This window comes from Bombina bombina, chromosome 1 (assembly GCF_027579735.1).
Source record: "Bombina bombina isolate aBomBom1 chromosome 1, aBomBom1.pri, whole genome shotgun sequence".
In the NCBI taxonomy this organism is placed as follows: Eukaryota; Metazoa; Chordata; class Amphibia; order Anura; family Bombinatoridae; genus Bombina; species Bombina bombina.
Window position 1 is genome coordinate 677,972,745 of NC_069499.1, and position 27,196 is coordinate 677,999,940.

Consider the following 27,196-nt stretch of genomic DNA (forward strand, 5'->3'; position numbering starts at 1 on the left):
TCCCGTTTTGGCATTCAGTGTCCTCTATAGCTTGGGTATTGTTTCCCAAGAGTAATGAATGCAGCTGTGGACGCTTTCCATTTAAGAAGAAAAACATAAATTATGCTTACCTGATAAATTCCTTTTCTTCTGATGGAAAGAGTCCACAGCTCCCCACCTGTAATTTTATGTGGGGCCTCCTTATATTCTTCTCGCACCTTTTCGCCCCGATATTTCTTCTACTGTTCCTTGTTCCTCGGCAGAATGACTGGGGGATGAGGGGAGTTGGAGGAGTATTTGAGCCTTTGGCTGGGTTGTCTTTGCCTCCTCCTGGTGGCCAGGTTCTTAATTCCCAAAAGTAATGAATGCAGCTATGGACTCTTTCCATCAGAAGAAAATGAAATTATCAGGTAAGCATAATTTATGTTTTTTACTGTATCTGTTATACAACTGCTCCTTTGTTAAATCTGTAAAATTATATTCAATATTTGTATAAATTATTTTCTAGGTTTTGTCCTGGCTGCAACCAGAAAACCAGTCCGTCATCATGAGGTGCAGTCAACCACTAGTGGGTATGAGTGGCAAACGCAACAAAGATGACGAGAAGTATATGGACATCATCAGAGAAACGAATGGTCAGTCAACGAAGTTGACAATATATGATGCACGACCTAATGTAAATGCAGTAGCAAACAAGGTAAGTAATAGGTTTACTTATTTACCTTCCTTCACACAATCCATGTTTCTGCTTCGAGAAACTTTCTTTTGTTATCTGCTCTATTCCTTTCCTCTAACATACTGGACGGCTTCCTATTAGCTTATCTAGTTTTCCCAGAGACATTAAACACTAAATTCCTTTTTATAAGCATAGTATTGCCCCACCTCCCTCTAGTCATAGGTACCGCCATGTTGAAATCAATCTTTCACTACATTCTTTTCTGACCTTTTTGCTTATGTGCAGCAGATCCCCTTGAGATTACCTGCATGTAACCTGGGTTCCAAAATGGCAGCACCCTTGATTAGGGGAAGGTACATGCAATGTATTTTATTGTCCCTAATATATTCCACCCTTGTGAACTGTATTTGTCTTTTTATGTCTTCTACTGCTTCCGGGCTCAAAGCAGTTAATTTGCATATGCTATTTATCAAGCTCTCCTGTATAAGGCGTACCTTGCTTCTCTGCTATGGAGTATAGTGCATACAGTCCCCACCACATGCCCTTCCCTACCACATGCCCTTCCCTACCACATGCCCTTCCCTTTTTACTGAGATCTGGGATAGGGAGTTGAAAATATATCTTGTATACATAGGTGTATTCTTTTAGTGCACATTTTCTCTCCTGCTGCTCTATTCCAGGCTCTCTCTATTTTATTCCACAAAAAGTACAACCCCTGAACCGAATCCCCACCGGGTATGTGCAAATAGGACAGGAGCTTTAACTCCAAAAGTTCATCAAATGTATGTTAAGTCCATAACACCTTAGCCATAGTTCTTTTCAATATAATAAAAAATATAGATGGATATGCAAAGTTTCAGGCTCGCAGAAGCCTAATCATGCATTATTATTAAAGGGACACTGATTTTTTTACTCCTATTATCAATTTTTCTTTGTTCTCTTGCTATCTTTATTTGAAAAAGAAGGCAGCTAAGCTTTGTTTCTTCTACAAGATACGACGAGTTCATGGATTTCATCCTTACTTGTGGGATATTAACCTCCTGCTAACAGGAAGTGGCAAAGAACACCACAGCAGAGCTGTATATATAGCTCCTCCCTTCCCTCCACCTCCAGTCATTCTCTTTGCCTGTGTTAGTAATAGGAAGAGGTAAAGTGAGGTGTTAGTTTTAGATTCTTCAATCAAGAAGTATTTTTTTTTAAATGGTACCAGTGAGTACAATTTTCCTCAGGGAGATATGGAATGAAGAAGATTTCTGCCCTGAGGTTGATGATCTTAGCAGATGTAACTAAGATCCATTTTGGTTCCCACAGAGCTTCTGAAGGTAGTGCAAGAGAAATCTTCAGTGTGGAGAATGGTATCATGCTACAAGCAGCATTGTGGTATGTTTAGTCTTTCATTTCTGAGACTTGTTATATCAGAACTAGCTGACATTTTTCCCTGCAAGGGAAGGGGTAAGCAGTAGACCTGTATCACTGAGGGTTTATTCCTGAAAAGCCTGCGTTTTATACTTAAAGTCAGTAGGGCTGCAGTTTCTTGTTAAGAGATTTTAAGTTCAGGGGACCGGGTATACCGTTCTCTCCTCCTCCTAATTTCAAGAAAATGTATCCCATATCAGACACCATTCGGGACTCTTGGCAGTCGGTCCCTAAGGTGGAGGGAGCTATATCTACCCTGGCTAAGCATACAACTATTCCTTTTGAGGACAGTTGTGCTTTCAAAGACCCTATGGATAAGAAGTTAGACGGTCTTCTAAAGAAATTATTTATTCATCAGGGTTTCCTTTTACAACCAACAGCTTGCATTGTTCCAGTAACTACTGCAGAAGCTTTTTGGTTTTATGCTCTAGAAGAGTCTCTGAAGGTTGAGACCCCTTTAGAGGACATTTTAGATAGAATTAGGGCTCTCAAGCTAGCTAATTCTTTTATTACAGATGCCGCCTTTCAAATTGCTAAGTTGGCGGCGAAAAATGCAGGATTTACCATTTTGGTGCATAGAGCGTTATGGTTAAAATCGTGGTCTGCTGATTTGTCATCTAAGTCAAAGCTCTTAGCTATTCCTTTCAAGGGGAAGACCCTATTCGGGCCGAGTTGAAGGAAATAATTTCTGACATTACTGGAGGTAAAGGTCACGCTCTACCTCAGGACAAGTCTGTTAAGATGAGGGATAAACAAAATAATTTTCGTTCCTTTCGAAATTTAAAAGAGTACCCTCTGGTTCCTCTTCCTCCGCAAAGCAGGAAGGGAATTTTTCTCAGGCCAAGTCCGTCTGGAGACCCAACCAGGCTTGGAACAAGGGTTCAGCAACCCAAGAAGACCGTTGCTGCTACAAAGACAGCATGCAGGGACGGCCCCCGATCCAGGTCCGGATCTAGTAGGGGGCAGACTTTCTTTCTTTACCCAGTCTTGGGTAAGAGATGTTCAGGACCCCTGGGCACTGGAAATCGTGACCAACGGGTATCAACTGGAATTCAAAAATGTTCTCCCATGAGGGAGATTTCTTCTTTCTCAATTGTCTGTAAACCAGATAAAGAGAGAGGCGTTCTTACGTTGTGTAAAAGACCTCTTTACTATGGGAGTAATTCGTCCCGTTCCAAGATTAGAACAGGGACAGGGATTTTACTCAAATCTTTTCGTAGTTCCCAAAAAAGAGGGAACGTTCAGACGTATTTTAGACCTCAAGAATCTAAACAAGTTTCTCAGAGTTCCATCCTTCAAGATGGAGACCAATTTTACCATTGATCCAGGAGGGTCAATATATGACTACCGTGTACTTGAAGGATGCATATCTTCATATTCCTATCCACAAGGATCATCATCTGTTGCCTTCCTGGACAAACATTTTCAGTTTGTGGCTCTTCCCTTCGGGTTGGCCACAGCACCCAGGATCTTCACGAAGGTTCTAGGGTCCCTTCAGGCGGTTCTCAGGCCGCGGGGCATAGCAGTGGCGCCTTATCTGGATGATATTTTGATTCAGGTGTCAACTTATCATCTGACGAAATCTCATACAGACACAGTGTTGTCATTTCTGAGAGCTTACAGATGGAAGGTGAACCTAGAAAAGAGTTCACTAGTTCCACGGACAAGGGTTTCCTTCTTGGGAACTCTGATAGATCCTGTAGACATAAAAATATTTCTGACGGAGGTCAGAAAGTCAAAAATTCTAAATACTTGCCGAGCCCTTCAGTCCATTCCTCGGCCATCAGTGGCTCAGTGTATGGAGGTAATTGGATTAATGGTAGCGGCAATGGACATCATTCCGTTTGCTCGTTTTCATCTCAGACCACTGCAGCTGTGCATGCTTGGACAGTGGAATGGGGAACTATGATAAATCTGGATCAAGAGACCAAAGACTCTCTTCTTTGGTGGTTGTCGCCGGATCATCTGTCCCAGGGGACGTGTTTCCGCAAACCCTTGTGGGTGATAGTGACAATGGACGCCAGCCTTCTGAGCTGTGGTGCAGTCTGGAATTCGCTGAAGGCTCAGGGTGTATGGACTCAGGTAGAGTCTCTACTTCCAATCAATATTCTGGAATTGAGAGCAATATTCAATGCGCTTCAGGCATTGCCTCAGTTGGCTTCGGCCAAATTCATCAGATTCCAGTCGGACAGCATCACGACTGTGGCTTATATCAATCATCAGGGGGGGAACGAGGAGTTCCTTAGCGATGACAGAAGTATCCAAGATAATTCGTTGGGCGGAGGCCCACTCTTGTTATCTGTCAGCAATCTACATCCCAGGAGTAGACAACTGGGAAGCGTATTTCTTAAGCCGGCAGGCTTTTCATCTGGGGGAGTGGGAACTCCATCCGGAGGTATTTGCCTCACTGATTATCCGATGGGGCAGACCGGAATTGGATCTGATAGCATCTCGACAGAATGCCAAGCTTCCAAGATACGGATCCAGGTCAAGGGATCCTCAGGCCGAACTGATAGATGCCTTGGCAGTGCCTTGGTCGTTCAGCCTAGCTTATGTGTTTCCACCGTTTCCTCTCCTTCCCCACGTGATTGCTCGGATCAAACAGGAGAGAGCTTCAGTAATTCTGATCGCGCCTGCGTGGCCACGCAGGACTTGATATGCAGATCTAGTGGACATGTCCTCTCTGCCACCGTGGAAACTTCCATTGAGACAGGATCTTATCATTCAAGGTCCTTTCCAACATCTAAATTCTCTGCAGCTGACTGCTTGGAGATTGAACGCTTGATTTTATCTAAGCGGGGATTCTCCGATTCGGTCATCGATACTTTGATACAGGCACGTAAGCCTGTCACTAGAAAGATCTATCATAAGATATGGTGTAAATATCTTTTTTGGAGTGAATCCAAGGGCTACTCATGGAGTAAAGTTAGGATTCAAAAACAGCAAAGAGTGACAGCATATAAATGTATTGTATAGACAAACAGGGTATTAACAGCAACGTTTCGGGACCTCTGTCCTTTTCTCAAGCTGCCAGCTTAAGAAAGGGACAGAGGTCCCGAAACGTTGCTGTTAATACCCTGTTTGTCTATACAATAAATTTATTATGCTGTCACTCTTTGCTGTTTTTGGATTGTTTCTGTGACCTGTGGAAGTCGGTCACTGTGACCTGCATATCTCACCTGAATGCTGGACTTTACTCCTGTAAAGTTAGGAGTCCCAGGATTCTGTCTTTTCTCCAAGAAGGATTGGAGAAAGGGTTATCAGCGAGTTCCTTAAAGGGACAGATTTCTGCTTTGTCAATTTTGCTACACAAACGTTTGGCAGATGTTCCTGATGTTCAGTCTTTTTGTCAGGCTCTAACCAGAATTAAGCCTGTCTTTAGACCAATTGCTCCACCCTGGAGTTTGAATTTAGTCCTTAATGTTCTTCAAGGGGTTCCGTTTGAACCCATGCATTCCATAGATATTAAGTTGTTATCTTGGAAAGTTTTGTTTTTGGTTGCTATTTCTTCTGCTCGTAGAGTTTCTGAGCTTTCAGCATTATAATGTGACTCGCCTTATCTTATTTTCCATTCTGATAAGGTGGTTCTACGTACTAAACCTGGGTTCCTTCCTAAGGTTGTTTCAAATAACAATATTAATCAGGAAATTGTTGTTCCTTTATTATGTCCTAATCCTACTTCTAAGAAGGAGCGTCTGTTGCATAATTGGGCCGGCATCTAAACTTATATTCTTGCATTTCAAATAAAGATACCAAGAGAATGAAGAAAATTTGATAATAGGAGTAAATTAAAAAGTTGCTTAAAATTTCATGCTCTATCTGAATCACGAAAGAAATATTTTGGGTTCAGTATCTCTTTAAGGGATTGTGTGCCCAAAACATTGCATATACATCTGTATTTTTTAATTTGTTGAAATAAATTATGGATTTTAAAGGTGCTGTAGACTTACCATGGGTTTGATGTATTTTAACCTAACTATTGCTTGACAAAGCTAAGCCCCAGGGGGGCAACTGGCACCTTAAAATTGATACCTGACTCTCTTGTTTAGAGTCCCTCAGACACCCATGGGTGCAACCTATTTGCTACCATCAGCTGCACTTAAAATTGGTGTTGAATCCTTTCTAGGCCTTTTGTCTGATTATTTTATTTTAAAAATTCCTTAAATCTTCATATTGACAAACTTTCTGCCAGTACCTAAGATAGTGGTGACCAGTGGGGGGTGAGGGAGGAAAGAGAGCTGATTGGGAGGGATCAGGGGTGGGAAGTGCCAAGTGAGAGGGTAATCTCTACATTAAAGCTAAAATTAACCTTAAAAGCTACTTGATTAACTATTTCAATGCTGGGAATATTAAAAGTGTGGTGCACAGCTGCAATTATCGGCCTTCTAATTACCAAAAAGAAATGGCAAAGCCATATAAGCCTGCTATTTTTGAACAAAGGGGATCCCAGAGAAGCTTTTACAATAATTTACGTCATGATTGCACAAGCGGTATGTAAATAATTTCAGCGAGAAACCAAATTTTTTTTTAATATGATAGCATTTGGCAGTGAAATGGTGGCAAATGGGCCTAGATCAATACCTTGGGTCGTCTACTTAAAAATAATATTTAGCTTTGACAGGTAAATAAAAAACTCAAGGCTCTATTTCTGTTTAAATGGAGCGATAGCAAAAATGCTAAAAAAAAATCTGTATTTTGGGGAAGTTCTTCTCTGAAAGTCCCAGTAGTGAAGGGGTTAATAACAATTTAAATATTTTTATTTAACCAACACACTAGGCTTCACCCCAAAGGCAGAACATGCTGTGATGTGAGATGTCATCGCATAAAATGCAGCAGGTTGGCAGAAAGGACAGGACATATGCAGGAACTGTTAGCTCTTTCAATTTGCAGAGTTGCTCCACATCAGGCTGTTCTCTTAACACAGTGTTGTGTTCTGGCTGCTCTTTGTAAGTTTTCCTAACCAAGAGCAACCAGAAGAAAGCACTGTTTAAAGCGAAAAGTAAAATATGGAGCAGGATTGGTTCTCGTGGATTTTTTTAAGACACATCCCCTAGCTGTGGCTCCTGAATAGGACATTTTTTGTGAGCAATGCACCTTTTTATTACTACATTTTTACCTTATGTTAGACCAAGAGCAAAGGAAACAAATTTATTCTAGACATTTTAAAATCTTAACAATTACTTTTTTTTTTTTCTTTTTTTTCTCATCTGCAGCTAATTGGCAATGAGATTTTCAGCTGCTGTAATATATTATAAAACTTTAAAAATGGCTTTATTCTCCAGTTAAGCAATACATTGTAGTTTAAATCAGTGATTTTTAACTTTTTTTTGCCGTGGCACACTTTTTTACATTAAAAAATCCTGTGGCACACCACCATCCCATTGTGCTGTTATGCCAGGCCTCCTACAAACTACCCCTGCACTTGGAGTAAAAAACAAGCAAAGTTTAAAAAATATGTCACACTGTTGTCAGTCTGCCGTGGCACACCTGAGGATCTCTCACGGCACACTAGTGTGCCACGGCACACTGGTTGAAAAACACTGGTTTAAATGGTGCTTTACTGTAACTGCCTAATAGAAAATTAATTTCATTTAAAAAATGACCTGCAGAAAAATGTTCACAAAAAAATTCTCATTGCAGAAAATGAAAACAGTTCACTTTGCTGCTTGCCCCTCCCTCCTGACACTTGGATCCTTGAGCAGATCTGTTGAACTCCAACCAATCTTATTCATTGAGCTTCTTGAAACTAAGGGGTTGATTCTGTATACATTAAATTTGAGTGAACTTTACAATGTACTTTTATTATTATCTAATTTGCTTTGTTCCCTAGCATACCTATCAGGTACAGCAATGCAGTACTGGGAGCTAGCTGCTGATTGTGGCTGCACATATATGCTTCTTGTTATTGGCTAACCCAATGTGTTCATCTAGCTCCCAGTAGTGCATTCCTGCTCCTTCAGCAAAGGATACTAAGAGAATTAATCAAATTTAAAATTGTATGCGCTATCTTAATCATAAAATTTACAAAATGGGGTTATGTCCCTTTAAGGTCTATTTCTCATCTTTGTTTTCTAAAAGTTTTGCTGTGAAGAAGAGGCATGGTATTTATGCAGACTCAAAGTCACAGTTTTGATAACTACAAAACCAAGAATATGTGATAACATCTTCTAGATAGAAAACAAAATGCCAAAAATAACCTTACAGAAAACTCTGGGAGAGCGTGACATTGTGAATGGATTAATCTGCAGAAAAAATAAAAATAATTAACATTACAGCCATGAATATACAGCCTCATGCTACATAATTAAAATATAATCTTTATTTCAGGATGAATAACATATGGATTATAATATTTGCTAAATAGAAAACTATCTCTAGATAGATTTTACCTCTAAAATTATTTTATTAAAAATATTCTATTAAAATTAAAAAAATGGATTTAAAATAAAAAAAACATTGCTTTTTGTCCACCTTGTTTTATGTATATATATATATATATATATATATATATATATATATATATGTGTATATATATATATATAAATGTGTGTGTGCATTAGCTAACAACCATAAGGCACTACATTACAAAAGATCTGCATACAAATTTAATATTTTAAAGCTACGTTTAGTTTTATTTTCTCGCTGTGGTTATTTCGGGATATATATGAATGAGCTCCTGCATTAATCAATTAATAACCTTGTAGCAGGGCAGGATTGTTAAAGTAAATGTAAAGTTTAATGAGAAAGTGCCCGGTTTTTAAAAATACTTACCTTTCTCTTACATGGTGTATCCAGTCCACGGATTCATCCTTACTTGTGGGATATTCTCAATCCCTACAGGAAGTGGCAAAGAGAGCACACAGCAGAGCTGTCCATATAGCTCCCCTCAGGCTCCGCCCCCCCCCCCCCCCGTCATTCTCTTTGCCGCTCTAACAAGTAGCATCTCCACGGGAGGGTAAAGAGTATGTGGTGTTAGATTTGTAGTTTTTATTTCTTCAATCAAGAGTTTGTTATTTTAAAATAGTGCCGGTTTGTACTATTTACTCTGAGGCAGAAAGTGATGAAGATTTCTGCTGAGAGGAAAAAGATTTTAGCATGTTGTAACTAAAATCCATTGCTGTTCCCACACAGGACTGTTGAGTACCGGAGAACTTCAGTTGGGGGGAACAGTTTGCAGGCTTAACTGCTTAAGGTATGCTCAGTCACTTTTTTTCTAACAAGACTTGGTAATGCTAGAAGACTGACAGAAATCCCCATGTGGGAAGGTAAGCCATATTCTGAGGCTCAGTATAGAAGGATGGCTTAATTAAAGGGCTTAAATACTGGTGGACACTGTTATGGGCTAAGTCGATTATTTTATTACTATAATCTCATATTTGCACTAGTGTTTTTTATGTTTGGAACACTGTTTGGGGTTTTGATACGCCTGGCATATTTTTAGACACCTAATTTGGCTTAGGAAGGCCCCACAACTCCGGAGTGAAGAGGGAGGGGGCCTCATTTTCGTGCCTCAGTTGCGCAGTTCTTTTGCAAGACAGCTTCATGCAGCTTCACGTGTAGAGTCCAGAGATTGCAGGAGGACTCCAAGGAGGCTTATTTTCGTCCAAAACTAATCCCCAAGGAAGGTAGGGCCACAGCAGAGACTGTGGCATCGTGCTGTAGTGTGTTAAACCGGTAGCCTGCTTCAATTTGCTCCGGTTTGGGCAATAAGGGGTTAATTGTCTTGAAACTTTGTGTGCAATCATTTCAAAGCATTAGGATCATGTGGTGAAAATTTCATAAAGATTGGATGTTTTTTGGAAATTTGGTAAAAAAGTGTGCGCTTTTTATTATTTAAAGGCACAGTAACGTTTTTTTCAAAAAGTGTTTTTTACTGTATTTGAGTGCTGTCTAAGTCTGTCAAACATGTCTGAGCCTTCAGATAGACCCTGTTCTATGTGTTTAAAAGCCATGGCGGTACCCCCATTGCATTTGTGTTTAAAGTGTGCTAAGGTATCTAAACATTTTAAAGACCATGCAGTGACACTTAAAAATGTAGCCCAAGATGATTCTTTAACGGAAGGTAACGAGGATAGTCCTCCTTCCTCTCCCCATGTGTCGACACCAGTTACTCCCACGCAAGCGATGCCTAGTACCTCTAGCGCATTGGCCCCTATTACCTTACAACAATTAGCAGCAGTCATGGATAATTCCCTTGCAGCATTTTTATCCAAACTGCCAGTTTTTCCAAAGAAGCGTAATAGCTCAGTTTTAAGAAGAGGATGAGCAATCAGAAGCTTTGGATGATTTATCTGTAGTACCCTCACAACACTCTGAATTGGCAGTGAGGGACGGTCTGTTCGAGGGAAACATTTCTGACACAGGAAAAGTTTCTCAGCGGGCAGAGTCAGATTCCTTAGCGTTTAAATTTATGCTGGAACACCTCCGCGTCCTGCTTAAGGAGGTTTTAGCTATGCTGGATGATTGTGACCCCATGGTGGTCCCAGAAAAATTGTGTAAAATGGACAGGTTTTTATATACATGTATACACTGATGCGTTTCCGATCCCGAAGAGGGTGGCGGCTATTGTGACTAGGGAGTGGGAGAGACCAGGTGTACCTTTTGTTCCCCCCCTATCTTTAAGAAAATGTTTCCCATAAATGACTCCAGGCGGGACGCGTGGCAGACGGTCCCTAAGGTAGAGGGAGCAGATTCAACACTTGCTAAGCGTACAACTATACCAATAGAAGACAGTTGTGCTTTCAAAGACCCTATGGATAAAAAATTGGAAGGTTTGCTGAAGAAAATGTTTGTTCAGCAAGGTTTCCTTCTTCAACCAATTGCCTGCATTATTCCTGTAACTACTGCAACGGCTTTTTGGTTTGAGGCGCTGGAGGAGTCGCTCCAGAGGGAGACTTCATATGACGAAGTCATGGATAGAATTCACGCTCTAAAGCTAGCTAATTCTTTTATCACTGATGCCGCTTTCCAATTAGCTAAGTTAGCGGCGAGAAATTCAGGTTTTGCCATTATGGCGCGAAGAGAGCTTTGGCTCAAATCATGGTCGGCTGACGTGTCGTCCAAAACAAAGTTACTAAACATTCCTTTCAAGGGGAAGACCCTTTTTGGTCCCGAGTTGAAAGAAATTATCGCGGATATCACTGGGGGGAAGGGCCATGCCCTCCCGCAGGATAGACCGTTTAAGGCCAAAAACAAGGCTAATTGTCGCTCCTTTCGCAACTTCAGGAGCGGACCTGCTTCAACCTCTGCTGCCGCAAAGCAGGAGGGTAACGCTTCACAGCCCAAAGCAACCTGGAAACTCTTGCAGGGCTGGAACAAGGGTAAACAGGCCAAGAAGCCTGCACCTGCTGCCAAGACAGCATGAAAGGGGTAGCCCCCGATCCGGGACCGGATCTAGTAGGGGGCAGACTTTCTCTCTTTGCTCAGGCTTGGGCAAGAGATGTTCCAGATCCCTGAGCGTTAGAAATTGTTGCTCAGGGGTATCTTCTAGAATTCAAGGACTCTCCCCCAAGGGGAAGGTTCCACATTTCTCGTATGTCTTCAGACCAGACAAAGAAACAGGCGTTCTTACGCTGTGTAGAAGATCTTCTAAAGATGGAGTGATACACCTAGTTCAAATTGCAGAACAAGGACTGGGATTTTACTCAAACCTGTTTGTAGTTCCCAAAAAGGAAGGAACTTTCAGGCCAATCCTGGATCTAAAAATTCTAAACAAATTCCTCAGAGTTCCATCTTTCAAAATGGAAACCATTCGGATAATCTTCCCAATGATCCTGGAAGGTCAATATATGACTACCGTGGCTCTAAAGGATGCGTACCTACATATTCCTATCCACAAAGATCATCATCAGTTCCTAAGGTTCGCCTTCTGGATACGCATTACCAGTTCGTGGCACTTCCTTTCGGGTTGGCCACCGCTCCCAGAATTTTCACAAAGGTGCTAGGGTCCCTTCTAGCCGTACTAAGACCGCGGGGCATTGCAGTAGCACCTTACCTAGACGACATCTTAATACAGACGTCGTCTTTTCACAGAGCCAAGGCTCATACGGACATTGTTCTGGCCTTTCTAAGGTCTCACAGGTGAACGTCGAAAAAAGTTCTCTGTCCCCAATCACAAGGGTTCCCTTCCTGGGAACACTAATAGACTCAGTAGAAATGAAAATCTTTCTGACAGAGGTCAGGAAGTCAAAACTTTTGAATACTTGCCGAGTTCTTCATTCCATTCCTTGGCCTTCTGTGGCTCAGTGCATGGAGGTAATCGGTTTAATGGTTGCGGCAATGGACGTTGTCCCTTTTGCCCGAATTCATCTAAGACCACTGCAACTGTGCATGCTCAAACAGTGGAATGGGGATTATGCAGATTTGTCTCCTCAAATACAAATGGACCAGAAAACCAGAGACTCTCTTCTCTGGTGGTTGTCTCAGGATCACCTGTCTCAGGGAATGAGCTTCCGCAGACCGGAGTGGATCATTGTCACGACCGATGCCAGTCTGTTAGGCTGGGGTGCGGTCTGGGACTCCCTGAAAGCTCAGGGTCTATGGTCTCGGGAAGAATCTCTTCTCCCAATAAACATTTTGGAACTGAGAGCGATATTCAATACGCTCCAGGCATGGCCTCAACTAGCGGAGGCCAAATTCATCAGATTTCAGTCGGACAACATCACGACTGTAGCGTACATCAATCATCAGGGAGGAACAAAGAGTTCCCTAGCGATGAAGGAAGTAACCAAGATCATCAAATGGGCAGAGGATCACTCCTGCCATCTATCTGCAATTCACATCCCAGGAGTAGACAACTGGGAGGCGGATTTTCTGAGTCGTCAGACTTTCCATCCGGGGGAGTGGGAACTCCACCCGGAGGTTTTTGCTCAGTTGACCCAGCTATGGGGCATTCCAGAATTGGATCTGATGGCGTCCCGTCAGAACACCAAACTTCCCCTTTACGGATCCAGGTCCAGGGATCCCAAGGCGGCATTGATAGATGCTTTAGTAGCGCCTTGGTCATTCAGTCTAGCTTATGTCTTTCCACCATTTCCTCTTCTACCTCGGCTAGTTGCCAGAATCAAACAGGAGAAGGCTTCGGTAATTCTGATAGCGCCTGCGTGGCCACGCAGGACTTGGTATGCAGACCTAGTGGACATGTCATCGGTTCCACCATGGAAACTGCCATCGAGGCAGGATCTTCTAATTCATTGTCCCTTCAAGCATCCAAATCTAGTTTCTCTGCAACTGACTGCTTGGAGATTGAACGCTTAATTCTAGCTAAGCGTGGGTTCTCTGAATCGGTTATAGATACTCTGATCCAGGCCAGAAAGCCTGTCACCAGGAAAATTTACCATAAGATATGGCGGAAATATCTTTGTTGGTGCGAATCCAAGGGTTACTCGTGGAGTAAGGTTAGGATTCCAAGGATATTGTCTTTTCTCCAAGAAGGTATGGAGAAAGGATTGTCAGCTAGTTCCTTAAAGGGACAGATATCTGCTCTGTCTATCCTGTTACACAAGCGTCTGGCAGCTGTACCAGACGTTCAGGCGTTTCCATAGGCCCTAGTTAGAATCAAGCCTGTCTACAGACCTGTGGCTCCTCCATGGAGTCTAAATTTAGTTATTTCAGTTCTTCAAGGGGTTCCGTTTGAACCTTTGCATTCCATAGATATTAAGTTATTATCTTGGAAAGTTTTGTTTTTGGTAGCTATTTCTTCTGCTCGAAGAGTTTCTGAATTGTCTGCTTTACAGTGTAATTCACCCTATCTGTTGTTCCATGCAGATAAGGTTGTTTTGCGTACTAAACCTGGTTTCCTTCCAAAAGTGGTTTCTAATAAGAATATTAACCAGGAAATCATTGTTCCTTCACTGTGCCCTAATCCAGTTTCTAAGAAGGAACGACTGTTACACAATCTGGATGTGGTTCGTGCTTTAAAATTCTATTTAAATGCAACTAAAGATTTCAGACAAACATCATCCATGTTTGTTGTCTATTCTGGTAAGAGGAGAGGTCAGAAAGCGACTGCTACCTCTCTCTCCTTCTGGCTGAAAAGCATCATCTGATTGGCTTATGAGACTGCTGGACAGCAGCCTCCTGAATGAATTACAGCTCATTCCACCAGAGCTGTGGCTTCCACATGGGCTTTCAAGAATGAGGCTTCTGTTGAACAGATTTGTAAGGCCAAATTTTACAAATTCGATACTTTTGCTTCTTCGGAGGCTATTTTTGGGAGAGAGGTTTTGCAAGCAGTGGTGCCTTCCGTTTAGGTTACCTGACTTGTTCCCTCCCTTCATCCGTGTCCTAAAGCTTTGGTATTGGTATCCCACAAGTAAGGATGAATCCGTTGACTGGATACACCATGTAAGAGAAAACAAAATTTATGCTTACCTGATAAATTACTTTCTCTTACGGTGTATCCAGTCCACGGCCCGCCCTGGCAATTAAGTCAGGTTCAAATTTATTTTTGTAAAACTACAGTCACCACTGCACCCTATGGTTTCTCCATTTTCTCCTAACCGTCGGTTGAATGACTGGGGGGGGCCCGAGCCTGAGGGGAGCTATATGGACAGCTCTGCTGTGTGCTCTCTTTGCCACTTCCTGTAGGGATTGAGAATATCCCACAAGTAAGGATGAATCCGTGGACTGGATACACCGTAAGAGAAAGTAATTTATCAGGTAAGCATAAATTCTGTTTTTTCCAAACCAAGCTAGCAATTATTATTATTATCGGTTATTTATAAAGCACCAGCAGATTATATATTATATAAAACATTACAGGGATGCATTGCATTACCAAACAAGTACAGTATTGGGGTACATTACAGTTGTTGGTGCAATAATTGAGTTATACAAAAGGAGAGGAATGCCCTGCCCTTGAGCACAATCAGTAGTAGTTCACTTTAAATACAAAGGGGCCTACAGGTAGAAAGGCTCTCAAGCTTACAATCTACAGGAGAGGGAATGGACACAGAAGGAATGGGAGAGGGGAAATTATTCTGATATAGGGCAGGGTGAACTGAGAATTAGTGAGGAATAGGGAAACAAGAGAATGTGGTAGAGTGTCAGTACAGAGGCTGTGAATATGAAGTAGTTTATCTATCTTGGTTCATTTGTGACAGCTGCATCTAGTTATTGTTAGGAGGTGTTTATATATATATATATATTAAGGTAAAAACCAGGGTAGGTGGTGGAGGGAAGGATGGTGGGCAAGTGCTTGTGAAATTGTTTTGCAAATCTGGGATTCTGATGTTAGTTGCTTTTGAGGCTTGTGAAACTGATGTTGGTTGCTTTTGAGGCTAGTGAAACTGATGTTGGTTGCTTGTGAGGCTGTGAGAAGAGAGGTGTAAAGTGAACATTCCTGGTAGTGAAGTAGTGGGGGAGGAGAAGTCTGAGCCAGAGGCAGAGAGGAAAAGCTTAACAGAATTAAAAAATAAATGCATCAAATATCTTGATTGGAGAGATCATTCAGGTGGTTTTCCTTGTGAAATTGTTTTGCAAATCTGGGATTCTGATGTTAGTTGCTTGTGAGGCTTGTGAAACTGATGTTAGTTGCTTGTGAGGCTTGTGAAACTGATGTTAGTAACAATAACTTGGCTGGTGTCTTCTCTATAAATAATCCTATTGTGGAAAAAAATACTAAACCATATTACATACATTTAGATGACAAACAAAATATATCTGCATTTAAATCAATCTGGCATTTTTCTGTCTCTTTGTTTTAGGCTACTGGTGGAGGTTATGAGAGTGAGGATGCATATCCAAATGCCGAGCTAGTGTTTCTTGATATCCATAACATTCATGTGATGAGGGAGTCCCTAAAGAAACTAAAGGATATAGTTTACCCAAATGTAGAAGAATCTCATTGGCTTTCCAGTCTTGAGTCAACTCATTGGTTAGAACATATCAAGGTAAATTAACTATTTTGCTATATATATATCGATGTAAGTTAACTATTTCTCTATCTCTCTCTCGTTCTCTCTATCGTTCTCTCTCTCTCGTACTCTCTCTCTCTCGTACTCTGTCTCTCTCTCGTACTCTGTCTCTCTCGTACTCTCTCTCTCTTGTACTCTCTCTCTCTCTTGTACTCTCTCTCTCTCTCTTGTACTCTCTCTCTCTTGTACTCTCTCTCTCTTGTACTCTCTCTCTCTTGTACTCTCTCTCTCTTGTACTCTCTCTCTCTCGTTCTCTCTATCGTTCTCTCTCTCTCGTACTCTCTCTCTCGTACTCTCTCTCTCGTACTCTGTCTCTCTTGTACTCTGTCTCTCTTGTACTCTCTCTCTCTTGTACTCTCTCTCTCTTGTACTCTCTCTCTCTTGTACTCTCTCTCTCTTGTACTCTCTCTTTCTTGTACTCTCTCTTTCTTGTACTCTCTCTCTCTCGTACTCTCTCTCTCTCGTACTCTCTCTCTCTCGTACTCTCTCTCTCTCGTACTCTCTCTCTCTCGTACTCTCTCTCTCTCTTACTCTCTCATACTCTCTCGTTCTCTCTATCGTTCTCTCTCTCTTGTACTCTCTCTCTCTTGTACTCTCTCTCTCTTGTACTCTCTCTCTCTTGTACTCTCTCTCTCTTGTACTCTCTCTCTCTCGTACTCTCTCTCTCTTGTACTCTCTCTCTCTCTCGTACTCTCTCTCTCTCTCGTACTCTCTCTCTCTCTCTCTCTCGTACTCTCTCTCTCTCTCTCGTACTCTCTCTCTCTCGTACTCTCTCTCTCGTACTCTCTCTCTCTCGTACTCTCTCTCTCTCTCGTACTCTCTCTCTCTCGTACTCTCTCTCTCTCTCGTACTCTCTCTCTCGTACTCTCTCTCTCTCTCGTACTCTCTCTCTCTCTCTCTCGTACTCTCTCTCTCTCTCTCTCGTACTCTCTCTCTCTCGTACTCTCTCTCTCTCGTACTCTCTCTCTCTCTCTCGTACTCTCTCTCTCTCTCTCGTACTCTCTCTCGTACTCTCTCTCGTACTCTCTCTCTCTCTCTCTCGTACTCTCTCTCTCTTTCGTACTCTCTCTCTCTCGTACTCTCTCTCACTCTCATACTCTCTCTCACTCCCATGTATGGTAGAAAAGCAAAGGCATTTTGTACCTTCCACACATATAAATTAAATACATACTGTGTTCTTCTTTTCCTATTTGTAATATAATTTAATTTGAGATAAGTTATTTGTAACAGTCTATATGAAGATGTCCCATTAAAGGAACGTAAAACCCACATTTTTGCATTCATAATTCAGATCGAACATGTAGTTTTAACCAACTTTCTAATTTACTTCTATTATCACATTTTCTTTGTTCTTTTGGTATCTTCTGTTGAAAAGTAGGAATGTAAGCTCAGAAGCGTGCACGTGTCTAGAGCACTATATGGCAGCAGTTTTGCAAGAGTGTTATCCTTTTGCAAGAGCACTAAATGGCAGCACTATTTCCTGCCTGTAGTGCTCCAGATGCCTGTCTAGATATCTCTTCAACAAAGAAAAGCATTGGAACAAATCGTATTTGATATTAGAAGCAAATTGGAAACTTTTTTTTTAGAAGTGTATGTTCTGTCTGATTCACACAAGAAAATGAATGGCTTTCATGTCCCTTTAAGCATAGGCCAGTGCTTGAATACGTTTATTAGGCCCAGAAAACAATTTAAGACAACAGAAGTATTATGTAGCTCATGATGTAATTTGTTTTCTTTAGCTTGTCCTGACCGGAGCAATCCAGGTAGCAGACAAGGTGGCTTCTGGGAAAAGCTCTGTTATGGTGCATTGTAGCGATGGCTGGGACAGAACTGCACAACTAACTTCTCTAGCAATGTTAATGCTGGATAGCTATTATAGAACTATAGTCGGCTTTGAAGTGTTGGTGCAAAAGGAGTGGATAAGCTTTGGACACAAGTTTTCATCGGTGTGTATTAATGAACAGGAAGTCTTTAACTATGTGTTTAGTATAAGATACACAGCAACATAATGTTATTTTATTTTCATATATGCTTGTTTCCCTGTGCAATTTGTACAGTTCCAACACATGCTTAAAATGTTTTTACCTTATAATAAATGTATTTATAAGATTTACTAAATAAATAAGCTACACACAGGGATTGATTGGCATGAGCAATTAAACCTGCATATTTTACAATGCCCACACTAATTACATTGATGCATTGACATTGTTCATGACCATTGGGCTAATTTCATATGCGCTGATAAATTAAATGATCAAAGGTATAAATATTATGTGTACACACTAAATATCACTCTTTATCTTTTCTCTTTGTTCTACTTCTATTTCATGGATAAAACTTGTAGTTTTTAAATCTGCATTTTGGCAGATATACAAAATTTTGGTATGTTGCAATTTAAAGGGCTATGACTACGGCAAAACGCGTAAGCCAGTTTAGGTGATGCACCTACTCTGTCTATTCCTGCTTGTTCCTGTATTTTAACGCTTTTGAAACAATAAATTTTTGCTTTTATTATATGGACTGTCCGCTCCACTTGTTTTTTTGGCAATTTAAAGGGATTATAAAATCAAAACTAAACTGAAATGGATTTGATAAACCGTGAAATTTCGAACAACTTTCCAGTTTACTTATATTATAAAATTTACTTAGTTCTCTTGGTATCCTTTGTTAAAAAAATAATCCTATGAGCTCAGGAGCATGCACACGTCTTGCCATAATTGAAACAATGTTTGTAACAGTGTTATACATAGTTGCAAACACAGCTGCCATAGAAAGCTAAAGACACATGGACACGCCTAAGCTTCTATCAGCCTACCTAGCTTTACTCTTCAACAGAGGATACAAAATAAACAAACCAAATTTGATAATAGAAGTAAATTAGAAAGTTGTTTAAGACTGCATGCTAAATCATGAAAAGTTCAGTTTGACTTTACTGTCCCTTTAAAAGAAAAAAAAACATTTAGAAATGCATTGATTATTATCTGTGTATGGAATTATATTTTACCTGTACACTTGGTTTAATTTCAGCGAATAGGACATGGTGACAAGAATCACGCTGATGCAGATCGGTCCCCTATCTTTCTTCAGTTTATCGACTGTGTGTGGCAGATGTCAAAACAGGTAACGTGGTACATGGTCCATCTGTGTACTAAACTGAATATTAAACTAATAGTTTCTAATTTCTTACAGCCAGATTACGAGTTTTGCGTTATGGCTGGCTCGCTAATTACTTGTACGTTATTTTCACCGCTCACCTTTCATAGCGCTGCTATTACAGGTTTGCAAAAAAACGGCTTGTGCGGGCGATATGGTTGCGTTTAGCTCCATGCTTCACCCAAATACAAGCGGGGTTTTGACTTGCTCGTACACGATTTCCTCATAGACGTCAATCGGGAGAGCCGGCTAAAAAAAAGCTGCGAATGAAAAGCTCTGTAACGCAGCCCCATTGATGTCTATGGGGGAAAAAAAATGTATGTTTAAACCTAACACCTTAACATAAACCCCAAGTCTAAACACCCCTAATCTGCCGCCCCTAACATCACCGCCACCTACATTACACTTTTCAACCCCTAATCTGCCGCCCCCAATGTCGCCGCCACCTACATAAATTTATTAACCCCTAATCTGCCGTCCCCAACGTCGCCGCCACATACCTACACTTATTAACCCCTAATCTGCCGCCCCCAATGTCGCCTCCACCAACATAAACTTATTAACCCCTAATCTGCCGCCCCCAACTGCCTACACTTATTAACCCCTAATTTGCCGCCCCGCCACTGTACTAAAGTTATTAACCCCTAAACCCCTGGCCTCCTACATCACTAACACTAAATAAATATATTAACCCCTAACGTAACCCTAACCCTAAGTCTAACCCTAACGTAACCCTAACACCCCCTAACTTTAACATAATTAAAATAATTCTAAATAAAACTTACTATTAATAACTAAATACTTCCTATTTAAAAAAAAAATACCTGTAAAATAAACCCTAAGCTAGCTACAATAAAACAGTTACATTGTAGTTAGCTTAGGTTTTATTTTTATTTCACAGGTAAGTTTGTATTTATTTTAACTATGTAGACTAGTTAGTAAATAGTTATTAACTATTTACTAACTACCTAGTTAAAAAAAATACAAATTTACCTGTAAAATAAAACCTAACCTGAGTTACACTAACACCTAACATTACAATAAAATTAAATAAATTAATAAAATACAATTATCTAAATTACAAAAATAATAAACACTTAATTACACAAAATAAAAAAGAAATTATCAAAAATAAAAATTAATTACTCCTAATCTAATAGCCCTATCAAAATTAAAAAAGCCCCCCCCCAAAATAAAAAAAAAACCTAGCCTACACTAAACTGCCAATGGCCCTTAAAAGGGTCTTTTGCGGGGCATAGCCCCAAAGAAATCGGCTCTTTTACCTGTAAGAAAAAATACAAACACCCCCCAACAGTAAAATCCATCACCCACCCAACCAAACCCCCCAAATAAAAACCTATCTAAATAAACCTAAGCTAACCATTGCCCTGAAAAGGGCATTTGGATGGGCATTGCCCTTAAAAGGGCATTTAGCTCTTTTACATTGCCCAAACCCTAATTTAAAAATAAAACCCACCCAAAAAACCCTTAAAAAAAACACTATCACTAACCCCCGACGATCCACTTAAAGTTTTGGAAGACCAAACATCCAGCCGGCGAAGTCCTCATCGAAGTGGGCAGAAGTCATCATCCAGATGGCATCTTCTATCTTCATCCATCCAGCGTGGAGTGGGTCCATCTTCAAGACATCCGGCGTGGAGCATCCTCTTCTTCCGATGGTCAACAAAGAATGAAGTTTCCCTTTAAGGTACATCATCCAAGATGGCGTCACTTACATTCCGATTGGCTGATAGAATTCTAGCAGCCAATAGGAATTAAAGGTGAAAAAATAGTATTGGCTGATCCAATCGGCCAATAGGATTGAGCTCGCATTCTATTGGCTGTTCCTACCAGCCAATAGAATGTGAGTTCAATCCTATTGGTTGATTGGATCAGCCAATAGGATGAAAGCTCAATCCTATTGGCTGATTGCTCCAACCAATAGGATTTTTTACACTTTAATTCCTATTGGAATTAGCCAATCGGAATGTAAGGGACGCCATCTTGGATGATGTACCTTAAAGGGAAACTTCATTCTTCGTTGACCATCGGAAGAAGAGGATGCTCCGCGCCGGATGTCTTGAAGATGGACCCGCTCCGCGGGCCGGATGGATGAAGATAGAAGATGCCGGATGGATGAAGATAGAAGATGCTGTCTGGATGAAGACTTCTGCTCGCTTGGATGAAGACTTCTGCCGCCTGGATGAGGATGGATGTCCGGTCTTCGAAAACTGTAAGTGGATCGTCGGGGGTTAGTGTTAGGGTTTTTAAGGGTTTATTGGGTGGGTTTTATTTTTAGACTAGGGTTTGGGCAGTAAAAGAGCCAAATACCCTTTTAAGGGCAATGCCCATCCAAATGCCCTTTTTAGGGCAATGGGGAGCTTAGGTTTATTTAGTTTTTATTTGGGGGGTTTGGTTGTGTGGGTGGTGGGTTTTACTGTTGGGGGTGTTTGTATTTTTTTCACAGGTAAAAGAGCTGATTTCTTTGGGGCAATGCTCCGCAAAAGGCCCTTTTAAGGACCATTGGCAGTTTAGTGTAGGCTAGGGTTTTTTTATTTTGGGGAGCCTTTTCTCCAACATAGGTGTGTCCGGTCCACGGCGTCATCCTTACTTGTGGGATATTCTCTTCCCCAACAGGAAATGGCAAAGAGCCCAGCAAAGCTTGATCCCTCCTAGGCTCCGCCTACCCCAGTCATTCTCTTTGCCGTTGCACAGGCAACATCTCCACGGAGATGGCTAAGAGTTTTTTGGTGTTTAAATGTAGTTTTATTCTTCAATCAAGTGTTTGTTATTTTAAAATAGTGCTGGTATGTACTATTTACTCTGAAACAGAAAAGAGAAGAAGATTTCTGTTTGTGAGAGGAAGATGATTTTAGCAGACGTTACTAAAATCGATTGCTGTTTCCACACAGGACTGTTGAGATGAAGTAACTTCAGTTGGGGGAAGCAGTTGGCAGACTTTTCTGCCTGAGGTATGATGGCCACATTTCTAACACGACTTGTTAATGCTGGAAGGCTGTCATTTTCCCTATGGGGACCGGTAAGCCATTTTCTTAGATTAAGTATAAGAATAAAGGCTTTATAAGGGCTTAATAAACTGGTAGACGTTTTTCTGGGCTAAAACGATTACTTGCTAAGCATATTTGACAGATTATAGCGCTTTATAGTTATTATAATCTTGGGGATTGTTGTTAAAAAACGGCAGGCACTGTATGGACACCTTTTTCAGATGGGGGCCTTCTCTAGTCATAGGCAGAGCCTCATTTCTCCAACATAGGTGTGTCCGGTCCACGGCGTCATCCTTACTTGTGGGATATTCTCTTCCCCAACAGGAAATGGCAAAGAGCCCAGCAAAGCTGGTCACATGATCCCTCCTAGGCTCCGCCTACCCCAGTCATTCTCTTTGCCGTTGTACAGGCAACATCTCCACGGAGATGGCTTAGAGTTTTTTAGTGTTTAACTGTAGTTTTTATTATTCAATCAAGAGTTTGTTATTTTGAAATAGTGCTGGTATGTACTATTTACTCAGAAACAGAAAAGAGATGAAGATTTCTGTTTGTATGAGGAAAATGATTTTAGCAACCGTCACTAAAATCCATGGCTGTTCCACACAGGACTGTTGAGAGCAATTAACTTCAGTTGGGGGAACAGTGAGCAGTCTCTTGCTGCTTGAGGTATGACACATTCTAACAAGACGATGTAATGCTGGAAGCTGTCATTTTCCCTCTGGGATCCGGTAAGCCATGTTTATTACGATTGTAAATAAGGGCTTCAAAAAGGGCTTATTAAGACTGTAGACTTTTTTTGGGCTAAATCGATTGATTATTAACACATATTTAGCCTTGAGGAATCATTTTATCTGGGTTTTTTGATATAATAATATCGGCAGGCACTGTTTTAGACACCTTATTCTTTAGGGGCTTTCCCAAAGCATAGGCAGAGCCTCATTTTCGCGCCGGTGTTGCGCACTTGTTTTTGAGAGGCATGGCATGCAGTCGCATGTGAGAGGAGCTCTGATACTTAGAAAAGACTTTCTGAAGGCGTCATTTGGTATCGTATTCCCCTTGGGGCTTGGTTGGGTCTCAGCAAAGCAGATACCAGGGACTGTAAAGGGGTTAAAGTTCAAAACGGCTCCGGTTCCGTTATTTTAAGGGTTAAAGCTTCCAAATTTGGTGTGCAATACTTTTAAGGCTTTAAGACACTGTGGTGAAAATTTGGTAAATTTTGAACAATTCCTTCATGTTTTTTCGCATTTGCAGTAATAAAGTGTGTTCAGTTTAAAATTTAAAGTGACAGTAACGGTTTTATTTTAAAACGTTTTTTGTACTTGTTATCAAGTTTATGCCTGTTTAACATGTCTGAACTACCAGATAGACTGTGTTCTGAATGTGGGGAAGCCAGAATTCCTATTCATTTAAATAAATGTGATTTATGTGACAATGACAATGATGCCCAAGATGATTCCTCAAGTGAGGGGAGTAAGCATGGTACTGCATCATTCCCTCCTTCATCTACACGAGTCTTGCCCACTCAGGAGGCCCCTAGTACATCTAGCGCGCCAATACTCCTTACTATGCAACAATTAACGGCTGTAATGGATAATTCTGTCAAAAACATTTTAGCCAAAATGAACACTTATCAGCGTAAGCGCGACTGCTCTGTTTTAGATACTGAAGAGCATGACGACGCTGATATTAATATTTCTGAAGGGCCCCTAACTCAGTCTGATGGGGCCAGGGAGGTTTTGTCTGAGGGAGAAATTACTGATTCAGGGAACATTTCTCAACAAGCTGAACCTGATGTGATTGCATTTAAATTTAAGTTGGAACATCTCCGCATTCTGCTTAAGGAGGTATTATCCACTCTGGATGATTGTGACAAGTTGGTCATCCCAGAGAAACTATGTAAAATGGACAAGTTCCTAGAGGTGCCGGGGCTCCCAGAAGCTTTTCCTATACCCAAGCGGGTGGCGGACATTGTTAATAAAGAATGGGAAAGGCCCGGTATTCCTTTCGTCCCTCCCCCCATATTTAAAAAATTGTTTCCTATGGTCGACCCCAGAAAGGACTTATGGCAGACAGTCCCCAAGGTCGAGGGAGCGGTTTCCACTTTAAACAAACGCACCACTATACCCATAGAGGATAGTTGTGCTTTCAAAGATCCTATGGATAAAAAATTAGAAGGTTTGCTTAAAAAGATGTTTGTTCAGCAGGGTTACCTTCTACAACCAATTTCATGCATTGTCCCTGTCGCTACAGCCGCATGTTTCTGGTTCGATGAGCTGATAAAGGCGGTCGACAGTGATTCTACTCCTTATGAGGAGATTAAGGACAGAATCAATGCTCTCAAATTGGCTAATTCTTTCACCCTAGACGCCACTTTGCAATTGGCTAGGTTAGCGGCTAAGAATTCTGGGTTTGCTATTGTGGCGCGCAGAGCGCTTTGGTTGAAATCTTGGTCGGCTGATGCGTCTTCCAAGAACAAGCTACTTAACATTCCTTTCAAGGGGAAAACGCTGTTTGGCCCTGACTTGAAAGAGATTATCTCGGATATCACTGGGGGTAAGGGCCACGCCCTTCCTCAGGATCGGCCTTTCAAGGCAAAAAATAAACCTAATTTTCGTCCCTTTCGTAGAAACGGACCAGCCCAAAGTGCTACGTCCTCTAAGCAAGAGGGTAATACTTCTCAAGCCAAGCCAGCTTGGAGACCAATGCAAGGCTGGAACAAGGGAAAGCAGGCCAAGAAACCTGCCACTGCTACCAAGACAGCATGAAATGTTGGCCCCCGATCCGGGACCGGATCTGGTGGGGGGCAGACTCTCTCTCTTCGCTCAGGCTTGGGCAAGAGATGTTCTGGATCCTTGGGCGCTAGAAATAGTCTCCCAAGGTTATCTTCTGGAATTCAAGGGACTTCCCCCAAGGGGGAGGTTCCACAGGTCTCAGTTGTCTTCAGACCACATAAAAAGACAGGCATTCTTACATTGTGTAGAAGACCTGTTAAAAATGGGAGTGATTCATCCCGTTCCATTAAGAGAACAAGGGATGGGGTTCTACTCCAATCTGTTTATAGTTCCCAAAAAAGAGGGAACGTTCAGACCAATCTTAGATCTCAAGATCTTAAACAAGTTTCTCAAGGTTCCATCGTTCAAGATGGAAACCATTCGAACTATTCTTCCTTCCATCCAGGAAGGTCAATTCATGACCACGGTGGATTTAAAGGATGCGTATCTACATATTCCTATCCACAAGGAACATCATCGGTTCCTGAGGTTCGCATTCCTGGACAAACATTACCAGTTCGTGGCGCTTCCTTTCGGATTAGCCACTGCTCCAAGGATTTTCACAAAGGTACTAGGGTCCCTTCTAGCTGTGCTAAGACCAAGGGGCATTGCTGTAGTACCTTACTTGGACGACATTCTGATTCAAGCGTCGTCCCTTCCTCAAGCAAAGGCTCACACGGACATTGTCCTGGCCTTTCTCAGATCTCACGGATGGAAAGTGAACGTGGAAAAGAGTTCTCTATCTCCGTCAACAAGGGTTCCCTTCTTGGGAACAATAATAGACTCCTTAGAAATGAGGATTTTTCTGACAGAGGCCAGAAAAACAAAACTTCTAGACTCTTGTCGGATACTCCATTTCGTTCCTCTTCCTTCCATAGCTCAGTGCATGGAAGTGATCGGGTTGATGGTAGCGGCAATGGACATAGTTCCTTTTGCACGCATTCATCTAAGACCATTACAACTGTGCATGCTCAGTCAGTGGAATGGGGACTATACAGACTTGTCTCCGAAGATACAAGTAAATCAGAGGACCAGAGACTCACTCCGTTGGTGGCTGTCCCTGGACAACCTGTCACGAGGGATGACATTCCGCAGACCAGAGTGGGTCATTGTCACGACCGACGCCAGTCTGATGGGCTGGGGCGCGGTCTGGGGATCCCTGAAAGCTCAGGGTCTCTGGTCTCGGGAAGAATCTCTTCTACCGATAAATATTCTGGAACTGAGAGCGATATTCAATGCTCTCAAGGCTTGGCCTCAGCTAGCGAGGGCCAAGTTCATACGGTTTCAATCAGACAACATGACAACTGTTGCGTACATCAACCATCAGGGGGGAACAAGGAGTTCCCTGGCGATGGAAGAAGTGACCAAAATCATTCTATGGGCGGAGTCTCACTCCTGCCACCTGTCTGCTATCCACATCCCAGGAGTGGAAAATTGGGAAGCGGATTTTCTGAGTCGTCAGACATTGCATCCGGGGGAGTGGGAACTCCATCCGGAAATCTTTGCCCAAGTCACTCAGCTGTGGGGCATTCCAGACATGGATCTGATGGCCTCTCGTCAGAACTTCAAAGTTCCTTGCTACGGGTCCAGATCCAGGGATCCCAAGGCGGCTCTAGTGGATGCACTAGTAGCACCTTGGACCTTCAAACTAGCTTATGTGTTCCCGCCGTTTCCTCTCATCCCCAGGCTGGTAGCCAGGATCAATCAGGAGAGGGCGTCGGTGATCTTGATAGCTCCTGCGTGGCCACGCAGGACTTGGTACGCAGATCTGGTGAATATGTCATCGGCTCCTCCTTGGAAGCTACCTTTGAGACGAGACCTTCTTGTTCAGGGTCCGTTCGAACATCCGAATCTGGTTTCACTCCAGCTGACTGCTTGGAGATTGAACGCTTGATCTTATCGAAGCGAGGATTCTCAGATTCTGTTATCGATACTCTTGTTCAGGCCAGAAAGCCTGTAACTAGAAAGATTTACCACAAAATTTGGAAAAAATATATCTGTTGGTGTGAATCTAAAGGATTCCCTTGGGACAAGGTTAAGATTCCTAGGATTCTATCCTTCCTTCAAGAAGGATTGGAAAAAGGATTATCTGCAAGTTCCCTGAAGGGACAGATTTCTGCCTTGTCTGTGTTACTTCACAAAAAGCTGGCCGCTGTGCCAGATGTTCAAGCCTTTGTTCAGGCTCTGGTTAGAATTAAGCCTGTTTACAAACCTTTGACTCCTCCTTGGAGTCTCAATTTAGTTCTTTCAGTTCTTCAGGGGGTTCCGTTTGAA

General features: G+C 41.8%; 1 protein-coding gene across 1 annotated transcript in view; it reads left to right on the plus strand.

Moving 5' to 3' along the window:
* Positions 1-27,196, plus strand: part of MTM1 (myotubularin 1) — a 536,532-nt gene that overhangs the window by 427,431 nt on the left and 81,905 nt on the right. The window contains exons 9-12 of the mRNA XM_053699155.1: positions 488-676; positions 15,778-15,963; positions 17,727-17,933; positions 19,018-19,110. Coding sequence (XP_053555130.1) covers positions 488-676; positions 15,778-15,963; positions 17,727-17,933; positions 19,018-19,110 — 675 coding nt within the window. The remainder of the gene's footprint in view (positions 1-487; positions 677-15,777; positions 15,964-17,726; positions 17,934-19,017; positions 19,111-27,196) is intronic.